At 36.5% G+C, this 14,875-nt stretch overlaps 2 protein-coding genes across 4 annotated transcripts in view; both read left to right on the top strand.

Annotated features, from left to right (window-relative positions):
* Window positions 1-820: 820 nt before the first annotated feature.
* LOC117792779 (dynein light chain 1, cytoplasmic) lies at window positions 821-14,015 on the top strand. Of its 3 annotated transcripts, none has more exons than XM_034633054.1 (3): window positions 821-950; window positions 5,863-6,058; window positions 13,707-14,015. In XM_034633054.1, exons 2-3 carry the CDS (start codon window positions 5,951-5,953, stop codon window positions 13,866-13,868), a joined length of 270 nt encoding a protein of 89 aa, XP_034488945.1. In that variant the 5' UTR covers window positions 821-950; window positions 5,863-5,950; the 3' UTR covers window positions 13,869-14,015. The 3 variants fall into 3 exon arrangements, with proteins under 3 accessions (XP_034488945.1, XP_034488935.1, XP_034488952.1); XM_034633044.1 differs by having other exon boundaries at window positions 854-993; XM_034633061.1 differs by having other exon boundaries at window positions 870-932.
* LOC117792771 (glutamic acid-rich protein-like) overlaps window positions 13,874-14,875 on the top strand; it is a 19,482-nt gene continuing 18,480 nt past the window's right edge. The window contains exon 1 of the mRNA XM_034633032.1: window positions 13,874-14,498. Within this exon, the coding sequence (XP_034488923.1) occupies window positions 14,073-14,498 (426 nt within the window). The 5' untranslated portion in view covers window positions 13,874-14,072. The remainder of the gene's footprint in view (window positions 14,499-14,875) is intronic.

The raw sequence follows: 14,875 nt of genomic DNA, 5'->3' as shown, positions 1-14,875 counted from the left end.
TGAAAATATATTGCCGCATTGGCGGCTTGCAAGTATTTGAAAATTCTGCATGCCACTTTTAAGATTTGAACTGTTGAGTTTTATGTGGTGGAAAAATGATATTTAATCAATTTTAAGCCAAAGTTACCACCTTTCTGTCAAAAAAAATCGCCGTTTATGATACGCGGGCTTTTACGTCTTTATATTCGAGCCCAACTGTTAGATTTTTCTGTGGTAAAAGCTTCCTTAAGGGCGTTATATCGGTTGGTTTTGTTTTGATACGCTGTTATATAAACATATCGAATTCCCAGCAAAGTGTCATCACTTTAAATTGATCCTTTGGTAATTGAAATTGAGTAAGCAAACATATCGGGATCCGTGGCGTGGTCAAATAACAAATGCTGACACAGCTATGATGTGCACGAAAAATACCTTTTCCAAATTTGCACAATACTGATGTACTGATAAGGATTTCAACGAATTAGACAATGAATACATTTTTAATAAATAAATAAAAAAAAATTGATTTCAGAAATGTTGTCTATTTTTAATTTAACGATTTTGCTGAATAAAAAAAATCATCTATTTTTTGGAAGTTGACAGCCCTGCTGCCTTAACACCTGGATCATTTAAAAAAGTTACCACTAAAATACTCGTTTCTCTGAAAGTATTCGGTATCAGTACTTATACACTGTTGTCAGACCTGGATCATTTTAAAAAATTACCCATAAAGTATTCGTTACTCTGAAAGTACTCGGTACAAGTACCTATGTACTCTTGCCAGACGCGGCCTGCCAGAAGCGGCCTGCCAGACGCGGCCTCAGCTCAACCAATGGGAGACGACTATTTCGCATGTCGCCAACAACACTAAAGGCATTTGTAGACTTCTCGACTGTCGGCAGCGATTTCGATCGAAACAGTTTGACACAGGCAAGCAAACAGCTCAGAACGGAGTGCGTTCCCAAATCGAAGTGTGTTTTTTTTTCAATATAGTCACGACAAGTGCGCTTAGCGGTAAACACGGTTATTTAGATTAACAAATAGTTTAATTTATAAACAGATTTCTATAATTGTGTGCCAACGATATTTTGTTAATTTTTGTTCATGTTTCTATTCCAAAGTGCAAACGCGGCGGTGTCAAAATATTCTCTTTTTTTGTATTCAATTTAAAATTGCCAAAAAGGAGCTTACACACACACACACACACGCGCGCACTCACAGGGCCATTTACACTAACACTAAGGCACACGCAGCTACTTATACATTCGGTGTAATAGGTTAGGGCTGAGAGTATTTTGCGGATTTATTTAGCTGAGATTATTCAAATTTGGTTTAATTAGTCGACAGCTGTTGAATTAGCAGCAAGGCCGCTAAAAAACAAAAAACATTGCATAGAAAACATTCATAGGCACAAAAGCTGCAACTTTTGCCTTGGCACGCGGCAAAAATGATCTCGCGCAACTCCCCGAAGACAAGCGAGTTTTAGAGTATGCTCGACACGTTGATACCCTGTAGCCAGTTGACAGTTGTCAGACATTGCAACTTGTGTTTAATTATGGTTGCATGCGGATGAATTTCATCATTATACCCTGTTTTTTTTTTACTCATTTCGAATGGGTACAGGGTATAACAATAACTAAGGTGAGTGAATTGTTTGCTGCTGAGAAAAAGTTCTAAATGAAGTTGTGCAATAAATTGCCGTATGTATGCTTGTATGCATGTGTGTGTGTGTGGGCAAAATAATTGCCGAAAACATTCCCAAATACAGTGACTGTCAGCTTATTTGACCCATTACTCTTACATACTTTTAACATTAAATGAATTTATCTTTTAACAGGAAGGAGATAAAAATAAACTTTAAACGCAGCTTTGTTAATAAATGTTCAAATAACATTATAATATTTTTATTTAATTTTGTAATATACATAATATCTGAATAAAGCAATAAAAACAAAACATAGCTAAATATGTAGTAGGTCAATTAAGCTGTCAGCCACTGTAGCTGTCGACTAAACTGCAACGAGCTCAGTCGCAGTCGCAGTTGACGTCGACGTTGACGCTGACGTTGACGTTGACGCCGCCTACACTTGCCCACGCATTATAAGATTTTGTTATTCACTGGCCGAAACTCTATTGTGTCTGATTTGAGAATCAAATGAAAGGTTTCAAGTTTTCAAGTTGACGTCATTTGTTATTTGGGATTTGTATATTTTTGTTTTTGCCTAATCTGGTGCTTAATTTATGAGCATGCCTTGAGAGGTAATTATGAAGATTGCAGCTTGGAGCTTTCTAGCAACAGATTTGGTATGTTGATTGTCGTGGGAGTATGTACACACACAGACACACACACACACACAAATATAACAGTCAATGCTGTTGCTTGAACAGCTGAGCATTCTGTCATTCTCTCTCGCTCTCTGGCGTTTCCTTTTGCCCTCCCATCTCTTTCATTTGATCATTGAATCGTTGCCTATTTATTGGCTGTGTCATTGCTACGTAAACAAAATAAGTAAATTGCCAATAAAGGTGGCAGAAAACCAGTTTCTATAAAATAATAGATTAAAGAAAATAATAATAATAAGTTGGATTTCTTTACTCATTATTATTATTATTTTATAGCTTTGCAAAAAGTAAGCCTTCAATTTAGCTCTGAAGCTGGCTAAAATAACTTGCTAACTGTCAACTGTCATCTGTCATTCCATGCATAGACACACACACACTCACACACACTGGCATAGGTAAATCATTTGCTGCTCGAGCTTTTCTCTCATTCACTCTCTGCAAGCAACAAGCTGTCTCCGTTTGTCCAACTGTCAATGCATTTCTAATTGACTTAATCAGCACATCCTCCTCCCTTCTCCATTCTATCCCCCACTTTTCCGTCCATCTCCATTGTTACAAGCTCATAATGCTGCCTCCTGCCAGCCGATTGCTGCATCCTTTTTGCGCTTAAATGAATTTCCATAAATTTATCAACATAGCGAGTAATAGTTCGACACACCGATAGATAGACAGAGAAAGTAGGAGAATGACCAAGCGTAGAATGCGACTGTGATGCGATAGAAAGAGAGAGTGAGAGAGAGAAAGAGAGAGAGAAAGAGAAAGAGAGAGGGAGAGAGTTGGGCAGGATATAAAAAGCTTTATTTCTATGTACATAGTACATATGTGTGTTATATGTTCACTTTTCATATTTTTTAATCGACCTACTCCTCACCAAGTCACTGTCAATGAGTCAGTTACTCAGTTAGTCAGCAATCTATTAGCAACGTTTCCGGCTCTATTATTTCGATTTTCCCCAATTGTATCACAAATAACTTGATAGTTTACCAACTTGCTCAGACTGCAATAGGTATAAAATCTATAATGTTGAATCGTTAGTGCTGTTTGTTAATAATTTATTAGTGATATATTTAAAAAATTTTTTTTATATATTTTTCCTATGAAGAACAAATACATATGTTTTTTTTTTTGTTATCAGAGTTGTGAGTGATATTTAAGTCAATTAAATTCTTAACCCAAATTTAAAAAGTCAGTTTTCAAAGATTCAAAGTATGTAAGTAAATAAATAAGTTACACTGTATTACTTAAATTAATATTATATTGAACAAAATATTTTGTTAATTAATTGAGCGATTTGAATTCATAGAAATTATAGATATTCTCAGAATTTTCTTAATGCAGGCCTGTTTTATGAATATTCACGATAATTTTCGATCTCTGCAAGCTCTTGGCATTAAATTATAGGCTTGTAGTAAAATTCAGTATCCTTAATTTATAGCACTTTTGGAAATCTCTTTAAAGTTAAATAAATTAAAATATTCTGGTATTTAACTAGACGAGAAATCTTGCACATGCATTCAACATAGATCTGTAACAGATTCTGCATTCTAAGTTTAATTGTGATTGACATCAAGTGTTTTTCACTTGTCTCGACTTTTCGCTATTGGCAACATCATATTTAAAAGGGGAATTTGTTATCTGATTGCTTAAAGAATGCTTAAAGTCCTATGATGCACTTGGCCATGGTCTCTTGCGAAAGTCGTAAAATTAAGACGCATTTTCATCCAATTAGTGCTCATATTACAGATTGCGTAGAAAGAAATAAGTTAATCAGCTTCGTTGTTTCATTGCACAAAACAGATGGCCAATTCTGGGAATAAAAATGAAAGATAGAGTTGAAAGAAATAAAAATATATAAATTCATTTTGTATGGGTTGCTCAGGCTTCCATAAAGACACACGCATACACAGCAGGGATACAAGCACACACACACACACACACACACACATATATACTCAGCGGGGAGATCTCCGTCTATTTGGTAGGGGAGTGGGTGGAACTGTCGATGGGGGCAAGATGATTTGCTCGGTTGCCATGTTTACAGCCCGGCCGTAGGTCCTGGTTATCCGGGTTTTCTCTATACCTCTTCCTTTCTATCATAGTTAGTCTGTCTGTGTGTTGGGGGTGTGAGCATCTGAATGCATTTTTGTACCCTGTGCCGAAATGTTCAAAAAGGGTATATTCATTTTTAGTAAGTGTGTGGAACAAGTATAGTATTGTTTGGGTCCAAAAAAATCGAAAAACGGTTACCCAATTTCTTAATCTACGGTTAATTCTAAGATGTTTTCACTGAGAAACTATAGGTCTAAAATCAATTCCTGGTCCTCGCTTTTTCAGTTTAAAAATCATGTTATTATAAGTAGAGTGTTTTTAGTCCGATCCTGATATGATTGGTATCAGAACTGTTGCTAGGATCAGGACTTTCGTAATTTCATAGAATCAGCGGAACAATTGCCCTTAAAACATAATTTTCGTCCTTGCAAGAACTAAATGCAAAAATAAATTTTTTTTTAATTTTGCGTGTCAAATACAAAATATTCGAATTAAAAGCAGCATTAACTTTGAGTTTTGTTTACGTTATGTGTTACGGCCTAAACACTGGATATTTCTTAGTCGTGCACACTCGACTAACGCATTTTTACATGTTAAAATTGCATTGAATTCGTGTTTACTTTGCTTGCAGCAATCGCTTTTCTCGCTCTTTGAATTGCATTCACTAAAAAGCCATGGTTCGGCAACAACAAAAACAACACCAACAACAGGAATAATAAAAACAAAAACAACACACTATCGATGACAATAACAACAATAAGGGGAATAATAAAGAAACAAAAACAAAATATTGAGCCCACGTAATATTCAGTCCGGTGTTGCTGCATTGAATTTGAATTGGCTGCAGTTTTCTGTAGCTGCCTCACACACAGACACACACACACACACAGCAGCAGAAGTTGTTGTTGCCAAGGCCATGTACTGTTCTCTCTCTTGCAGCATGATTTGTGCTTCGGTTGCTGCTTCTGCTTTTGCTCTTCACTCATTTATAGCTAATTGATGTTTGTGTTTGTCTCTCTGCGTCTGTATCTGTGTTTGGGTGTCAGTGTGTGTTGTTGCCACACTGTTGCGGCTGCTGTTGCTGTTTCTGCTTCTGATGCTGCCCTGATATTTGATTTGCAACGTTGCGACGTTGCGCGCTGTTGTCGTTTATAATTAAATTGCGAGCGTTTCGCATTGTCGCTCGCCCACAAAAGTATGCAGCGATTTTTTGGGTAACTGCGCTTGCGTCATGTATACGCGCGCGCGTGTATGTGTGCGTGTGTGTGTGTGTGTGTGTCGTGTGTTTGTGAGGAACTAACTTTATTAAGCTTTTGATTGCAACGACAGCCACTGTTGCATTCTGTTGTTGTTGATGTGTTGTGATGTGATGTGCGTCTCTTATTAATTACTTCTCGTCTCGTTTTTCCCTTCAATTATTGTGGATGCTACATTGAACTAATGCAGTCCAAATGCACTACGCAGAGTGCAATTTTCAATTTCTCATTTCAGTCTTAAAGGAACATCCTTTTGCAACAGCACAACCAGCTCAGAAAACCACATCTAAAGAAATCACAAATCAAACAAAAACTCTATAAAAATGTCTGATCGCAAAGCCGTCATCAAGAATGCTGATATGAGCGAGGAGATGCAACAGGATGCTGTTGATTGTGCGACACAAGCCCTGGAGAAGTACAATATTGAAAAGGTAAGAAGATTCTATACCCTTGTAGAATATTCATCTTTTGACAGTAATACAGATTCGAAACTACCAATTAATAAGAACAGCATAATTTGCCAAAAAATTCTGTTTTAATATAATATCTTATTCTTTTTAAAGTATATAAAATAAGCTTTAAATATTGGTTAGTATTTATATCTATAGTATAGTTATAGCATTTTATAATCTTGATAGCTTAGTTATGTTAACCGATAATTTGGGTCTCAAAAAATATTAGTAAATAGATCAGTCTACTTATTTATTGATTCCTGCAGCAGTTTTAACACTTAGGTTTTATTATTTAATATAAAGAAGAATGTGTATAGTTGAGATATCTTAAAAAAGAAAAACAAATAAAACTTTTAATTAAATGTTCACTCAGCTCTTCGTACTTTATGGTCTTTTTTACTTTATGGGTTTTTCCATGCTGCCTTTAAGGATTAAAAATTGCTAGGCAAAAATCATAACACCTTTTGAAAGTGTAAAAGAAAGTAAAAAATCCCAAGAGGAAAAAAAATACTCCTTATAAATGAATGTTTTTGAAACGGGCTCAAAAAAACCTTAATATTCCAACTAACATACCAAAATAAAATGAGAACTGAGCTGACATTAAACCAGAAACCAAAGATAGTCATCCCTATAGAAAATAGTCTATAAGTAAGGATTTAAACAAATTTCCCATCTCAATTTTATGAACAATGAATTTTGGACTTTGACTGACTAGATTCCATGCACTATGTGAAATTGTCATGCATCCCGCTGTGTTAGTAACTTGCATTACTGGGTATATAAAGCTTCTTTTATCTTGCTTTCTCTTGACAACAGGTGTTTCGAGTTTTGAAAGGTTTTTTGTTTTGTATTCTCTTTTTTATTTTTTGTTTTGCACAACAGTTGCAATAGTTGTTTGTGTTGATTTGTTCGGATTATGCCACAGAATTGAGATGGTTTATGCATGCATGTGTTGTGTGTGTTTGCATATAAAACAGGGATTATTAGTAATGCCTGCAGAGGTGAGAGTTGAACTGAATTGAATATTAAACAAAATCAGAATTTTAATGAATAATGCATAATAAAAAAATGTTATACATAATGCAAATCGTCAATGATTTTTTCTTGCTATTTATTTTGATATAATTCAATACGATGTTGCAATATTAATCAACAAAGGTTTTGTTGTTGCTGTTGTTTAATACAGATGAAATTATCTGTTTTTGTATGTTTTGTAAATAAACAGACCATCAAAATTATAGTTATGTCAAAAAAAAAAGACACCAGCATTTGGGTGAAAAAAAAAATAAAAGAGCGACATGAGAGAGAGAGAGAGAAAGCAAATGACGCAGTCCCTGGAGCCGGTTGTGTCTATATAAATCTACATATACCAAATATCCCTATATGTATCATTGTATATAAGTGTGTGCGTGTGTGTGCAATAGTGCGGTTTTAACTGTTTGCTTATTTCACGATTTTGCGGTTTTATTCCGCACTCTGTTGATGGCATTTCATAAGTTATCCCACTTCCTCTTCTCTCCCTCCTCTCTTGAACAGTCTTTTAGCCAGCTTGGTTGCCACGACGCTATAGCTTCATAGTTTTCTACATTGGCGATTCCTGGTATTTTGTTATTGCATCTATGCCACCTTTGACCTTTGCATTTCACTGTGTTTCCCCGGCCAACAGCAAAGCAGCAGGACGCAATAGACCCTTAAGCAGAACTACTATCCAGTTGCCTTTTATTCTTGGTATTTCGCATGCTGTTTTTCATTAGTTTTCCTTAGAAATAAAACAGATTAGAAATAACGAGGAAAATTGTTAATATTTTGAAAATCAAGACGCAATTCGGTTGCAAAAGTAAACTTTACTTAAAATTTGATGCCATAATTCTATAGCATACTTTCTGGAGTGACTAGGCTTAAACTCCATGTTCTGCAATTATCGAAATTATCTTAACTGCCTTATTCTGCTAGGCCCACAAAAAATATTTCACGTCACAAATAATAAAAAAAATTTATTTATTTAAAATGTATTTAATATCTTTTTAAATGAATTTAATTTAATACAATATAATATAACCAAGTTAAATAATTATTCAATGATAATTACATTACCATGACCATGATTTTCCCATATTAAATGTTGAGCCCACCGTGTTGACGATTGCTTTAATTCGATATAACTTAATGAATGAATCCATGGGTTTTTTACGGGCAACAAATGTACAATATTTTAAAATATATAGACAAAAATTTCGTTAAAAAAGGAGCAAATTTTTATTTCCTTAAAAAAGTGCAATTTTTTATATTAATAAATCGTTTTCTGGGTAACGAGCTGTGATTGTTTATTATTCTTTTTTATTTCGCCGCGATTTTTGGTTAAATAATTACATACACATCATTAAATTCAGTGTCTAGGTCTCGCAGTGACCTCCCATTCACGCTTTCCTCTTGTCTCTCCTCTTTTTTATACACTTTGCGTAAATGGCTGGCTGTGTTGGCCCTGGCCAAGGGCAGGACTTAATATAAGCTGGCTGGAAGAACATGGGGGCAGTGTTGCAAGGTAGGGATAGAGGTAGTGGCAGAGGTAGTGGCAGTGGCAGTGGCAGCTATGTCAACAACTGACAACAACAGCGAAATGAAGAAATAGAAATAATCAATAGACGACGTGCGCTGTGTTGTTGTGTTGCAAGCAGCAAACGCGTGGCATCCTATCAATGTTTAGCGTCAGAAGCGCCCTCCCCGCTATTTCGTTTGGTGGCATGGTCAGTGCCGGATGCGGATGCGGATACGGGTTCTCGAGTCCGTAATCTGCTTGAGATACGCTGTGTGATGATACCAAAGCGAAGCGTAGTTTATGTGGCTACGGGGCGTAAAAGCCTCTCTTACCTCTCACTCTCAATCTCCCCATCTCTCCATCTCTCTGTATGTGGCTCTGTCAATGCCAATGGCAGGTGCTAGCAGGGCTAGAATGTGAGAGGGAGACGGAGTAAGCAAGCATGAAATCACAGCAGCGAAGGCAGCAACAGGAGGGCAAGTGAAAGATAATAAGTGGTTGGAAGCGAAGAGGGCAGAAGAGAGGGGGAGAGAGAGAGAGAGAGTGAAGACACTGTATGTATATGACTTTGGATTTGTATGTATGTGTTTGTTTGTTTGCTTGTTTGATTGTTTGTGTGGATGCGTTTGCTAATTGAGTAGTTAAAAGGCAAAGCAAGAAAGTATGCTACATTTTTTGTTTTTGTTTACCGCTGCTCATAACGTGGTGTCTATGAGTGTGCCGATGTATGTGTGGGTGTTAGTGAAATGGCTCACGCATAGCAACATCTACCCAACACCTCCACCCCTCCCTGCCCGTTTCAACGCCACCCATTTGCTATTGCCCGCCTCTCGTTGCTATAAATAAAATATATGCCACACACACGCACACAAATACATACGCACATAAAGAAAAGGCACACACATACAGACATATACAATGTAGAATGTGTGGGGACAAATGCGCGATTGATTGCTCTTTGTTTTTGTTGTTTTCTTTGCACTTATTGCACAATAATTATAGTGTCATTATTAATGCTCTTAGCTCCCTTTCCAAGTTGGTGTGTGTGTTTGCATTTGTATGCTCGCTGAGCTAATTAAATATGCATTTTTGTCTTTATTTAATTGCATTCAACACATGCCAAATTCGATTTTTGGAACTTTTGCAAACAAATTAAACGATAAAATCAATTCAAATTGACTAAATTAATATTATAGAAAGAAATTAATTTGTCAACTTGCGAATTAAACAGACAATGTTTAAATTTTGAATCAATTTTATTAGTTGCATATACATAGCAGTACTTCAGTGATAATTTCCTAGCTGATTGATTCTGAAATTCAAGGTTTTCCCATTTCCTTGAGTTATGGTTGTTGACGTTACCCTTTTCTTAATGTTGCATGTTGCCAAGCTTTTAAAAGGGATTTATGCATAAATAATAAAAATGTGTTCAAAGATAGATAGAGAAATTATGTGTTAATACAAGATTGTGCATACTAATAATAATGGAAGTTTTCATAGCGCTTTTTGCAGTCTTTCTCCCATGAACAAATGTCGACAAAGTGTCAAACGCAACAACAATTTGGTATCCATTAGATACGCAACTAGCACAACGACACACAAGGGTTAAACACAAATAAAAAAAAACAATACAAAAAAAATACAAATAAAGTAAAGTAAAGGAAAACGAACACAACACACACATACGCACCACACACACACAAACACAGATACTTGCTGAGAAGAACAAATTATGTGTTGTATATTTATAGGGGCGCTCAACCTTTTGAGGGGCTTAAATTGTATCTACCATAAGGCATTAGTTGGTGCTGTATCTGTGTGTGTGTGTGTGTGGTTGTCTCAGTGTGTGTGTGTGTGCGTGTTTGCCTTGGCTGCCGCACAGCGATTTAAAGGCAAATCTCCAAATAAGCCTACAAGAGGCCAATAAACCAGTCAAAACCAAAGCCAAACAAAGAGCAAAACGAAATCAATTTTTCAGTCAACGTTCGCGTTTTGCGTTTTCCAAAATAAATTTAATTAGTTTATATTTTTTTTTTCTCCTCTTCTTGTTAATCTTCTGTGTCCTTCTATTGGTGTTGTTTTTGCTTTTGTCTGCAGTTCATTTATTATTATTTGTGCTCCTTGATTTGTTTTGTGTGTCACTGAATATTGGATTGTTGTTGTTGTTGTTGTTGAAGCATTTTGCGTGGCCAAATGTTTAATCAATATGCGGCCAAATATATCCGTCTAGCTCAGTCAGTCTACAACTACAAGAGAAGCAAAAACAACTACATCTGCGACAGCGACATCGACATTCCGCACATTTTGACTTATAGAGAACATGATTTGGGCCGAGACTATCTACTTCTTTTTCGCCCTTCCCGCAGACGCCCCTCAAACTGAATCGTTACATACTCCGCAAATTTAAAAGGTTTTTCATTTTCTTGTTGCGTTTTGGAGGATAGATATACTAGTTGGCGCATGCAAAGCTATATAGAGAGTGATAGATGGGGTAAATATTTATAGAAATGGCACGAAAATTGATGGACACTAAATGAAAATGGATTCGAAATGGAAATAGCAATGTTCTGTGTGTAGAGCGATATAAATCAGAGCATTTAACATATCTTGTTGATAACAAAATGAATGAACAGCAACGCGGAGTTATAAAAGCGATAAATTTAAGAGAGAAAGAGCGAAAGAGAGGGGAAAATGGAAAATAAATTAATGGATAGATAAAGTTGATAGACTGTATCTAGAAGAAAGTGAAGAAATATAAATGCATCTAAGCTCATAGCTCGAGAATTCTGAATGGCAGAGAAATCTGATTGGGAATAATAATAAAAAAGTTAGTTATAAAAATTGTAAGAAAATTACAATAAACTAATATAATAATGTACTAGAAAAAATGAATAGGAATAATTTTATAAATGTTAAATATTTGAAATTTCGAAACGATTGCCATTAAGTTAAAATAGGGAAAATATCGCCTTAGCAATTAAATATTCTAGTTTATATTCTATTGAAATGCAGCAGATGGCTAAAATTTAGGACCATATTTAGATGTACATAGATTTTATTACATGTAGGGCTAAAACGCAATACAAATGTTTTACCTACGTAATCGTTGAGCCAAGTTCTGTGTCAGAATGTTCAATTTGTGGCGTTGCCAAAACAAGATGTCTGAACGTTGTTGGGTGGATTGCACCCTTAGGCTATGGGCTGTTCACCTGCACACGCAAGAGAACGAGAAGGAGAATGAACCAAATTGAATATATAAAATAAAACAATCAACGTAATATTGTCGTCTGACACGAAACACGAAAGGCGCACAACAAACCAACAATAACGAAACTCGAGAATTATTTAATAGCGATCACGTCTTATAGCAACTGTCTCTCCTTTTTTTCTCCTCTCTCTCTCTCTCCCTATCTCTTTCTCTCTGTCCTGTCATTGTCTTATTGTCGTCTTCAACCGAATGGTTAATGTAACAGTCGCCATTGCCGCGACACTCGGCAAAATAAGTTTTAGATTGTTTTCTTCTAGTTCTTTAGTTTCGTTTTTGGGGTTACTGGGTTAAGTTTATGGCTTAGCACGCATTGTGGCCTTGTTGTCGAGTTTGTTCTTGGCGACCAGTTGTCTGAAACCAACTGCAAATCTGCGCTTCCCTCGACTCAACGATCTGAAAACGTGTAAGAAAAACTTGCAGTTTGTTTTTAGTTTTGTGGGCTGTCAAAATATCACAATGTTGCATATGCTATCTAGCTTTGTCACATTCTATTTCCTGTTTTCACAGGCAGCTGTGAAAACGTGTCCTTTACTATTTAGTTGGTAACGACATTTAAGAATTAATGAGATCAACGAGGATTGCTTTAAGTTCCATGCTTCCACAACAAGAACTATGGATGCAATTGCAATTTTAGAGTACGTTTCAAATGAATAATATTTATAATAATAATATTCAATGCAATATAATCAATATATCATAACTATATTTATTTTTGATAATATTATACTCATTAAACTTTAAGTAGCTCAATCTTAAAGTCAAGTCTCGCCAAAAAGAAAACAGAATACAATATTTATGGCAATTCAACTAGCTTGATTTGTTATTTTTTTTTTGTTTGTCACATTTATTCGTTAGCTTTGCTTTATGCGCACATTCGTCCAATCTCCTCTCGTTCTCTATGCCACAGTGTCAAATGCTGTGGTGCCTTTGTTTGTGTGCGTGTGCGTGTGTGTGTGTTTTTTATTCTTTTTGCCAACTTTTTGTCTGTGTTGGCGTAACCCTGGCTTTAACCATCAAAACAACTGGCATTGACCTTTGGCATTTAGCGATTGCCGTTGCATTTGAAATTAGACAAGTTCACTTAATATATGCGAGTGTGTGTGTTTATGTCGTATGCCATATGTGTGTGACCTAGTGACAGTGTTTATATTTTAGCTATTTCTTGCAGCTAGACTTGGCTAGTTTGTATTTGCAAAACCTGCAAAAATTTCTAAAAATTATTAGTTTTACAAAAATAAACTGTTGTATACGAATTACTAAGCTTCAGGCTACATTTTTGTACTATCACCAATTTAGAAAGTCAACTTTTATGCACTTTTAATCATTTTTTTTAAGATATACCTAAAAAATTGTTTTATATCGCATTAGCTATCTTAGCTTTGTGCCTTGCTAAGTATAATAAATCCTCGACAAAATTGCTTAATAGTCCAAGCAACAATAAACCAAACAGGCAACAACAATAACAACTACAACAACAATCATAACTAGCTCATTAGCACAGAAAACTTTTGGCAAGTCCTCCTCGCACACCTTAGTCCCTTGCCTTCCATTCCCTGCTCCTTTCAGTTTTTGAGGTCACACATTTTGGGTTACCCTAGTTACAGTCAAAATGCTTGTAAATGAGGCATTTGGCAGATTGGTAAAAAGGGAAGAAGGATACTAACAGGGGTTGGGTGTGAGGTATTGTATTTTATTGAATTTCCTTTTGCGCTAATTTAATAACCAGTTAACAGGCATTTGGACATTTTGTATGCTGTTTTTGTTTATTCGTAATAGTAGAAACTTTGCTAATTTTTCTCTCTTTCTAAATGTTTTTATTGCAGGATATTGCTGCTTATATCAAGAAGGAGTTTGACAAAAAATACAATCCCACATGGCATTGCATTGTGGGTCGCAACTTTGGATCGTATGTGACACACGAGACGCGCCATTTCATCTACTTTTATTTGGGCCAGGTGGCCATTTTATTGTTTAAGAGCGGTTAAAGTATTGTCGAGTCGGATGAAGTGGTGGTCAGGAGGTTGGAGGAGCAACAGCAGCAGCAGCAACAACAACAACAACAACAGCAGCAGCAGCAACAGTTACAATTAAAATTAGTTGGGGAAGCAGCGGCTGCTGCAACAACAACAACAACAGCTACAGGGCAGAGGAGGGAGCAGGAACAGCAGGCGGATGTGGATGATGTGGAAATGGAAATGGATGTGGAGAATGAGGGGGAGCAGGAGCAACAGGCAGCAGCAACAACAACAGCAACAGCAGCAGTTGATGACAACGTTACCGAATTAGAGCAACAGCAACAACAACAACTGGCAGACAATTCATATGAAGACATGGAATTAGATATGGAAGTAGAAGTGGAGGTGTCAGCTGCTGGTGTTAATAAACAGTTGGTAGATCCTTTTAATGAGGACGACGATGACGTGGATGATGATGTTGATGGTGTGGATGATGCAGAGGAGGAGGAGGAGGAGGAGGATAATGAAGATGATGATGATGCCACAATTGTGGAGGACAGCGATGCAACCAGTTGTAGCAGCTGCCGACGCGCCGATTTGGAGGAGGCAGAATATCAACAACAACAACAACAACAGCAGCAACAAGAACAACAACAGCAGCAGTCATCACCTACAGCAGCACCACCGACACCGACACCGACACCCGATGTGGCTTAAAGCACCAGCCAATAGTTGAGTTGCAGTTGCTGTACCTTAAAATTACTACGGAATCGTGAAAGTAAAACAGCTTTTCTTTTGAGGCCGCCCAAAGTCGTAGGAGCTAAATAAACAAACCAATGCAATAGAGAGACACATAGATACATACACCTACACACATCCAAACACACTACACCACACACCATTTTACAACTGCTAGGCATTACCATTGTATGAATCGACTTAAGCAACAGTTGGACCAACGCTGTTTAGTTTCAATATCTCATCAGTTTTCCTTAAACCAATTCCCCCTCCCTCCCAACCCTTCTCTCAAATTACAC

Source organism: Drosophila innubila, chromosome X (assembly GCF_004354385.1).
Source record: "Drosophila innubila isolate TH190305 chromosome X, UK_Dinn_1.0, whole genome shotgun sequence".
In the NCBI taxonomy this organism is placed as follows: domain Eukaryota; kingdom Metazoa; phylum Arthropoda; class Insecta; order Diptera; family Drosophilidae; genus Drosophila; species Drosophila innubila.
This window is presented reverse-complemented; position numbering and strand designations above follow the sequence as displayed.

Bases quoted from the DNA above. Each gene is read 5' to 3' on its own strand.
- LOC117792779 (XM_034633054.1), top strand. From the start codon at position 5,951: ATGTCTGATCGCAAAGCCGTCATCAAGAATGCTGATATGAGCGAGGAG. The intron at 6,059-13,706 runs GTAAGAAGATTC...TTTTTATTGCAG, and splicing joins AGAAGTACAATATTGAAAAG to GATATTGCTGCTTATATCAA.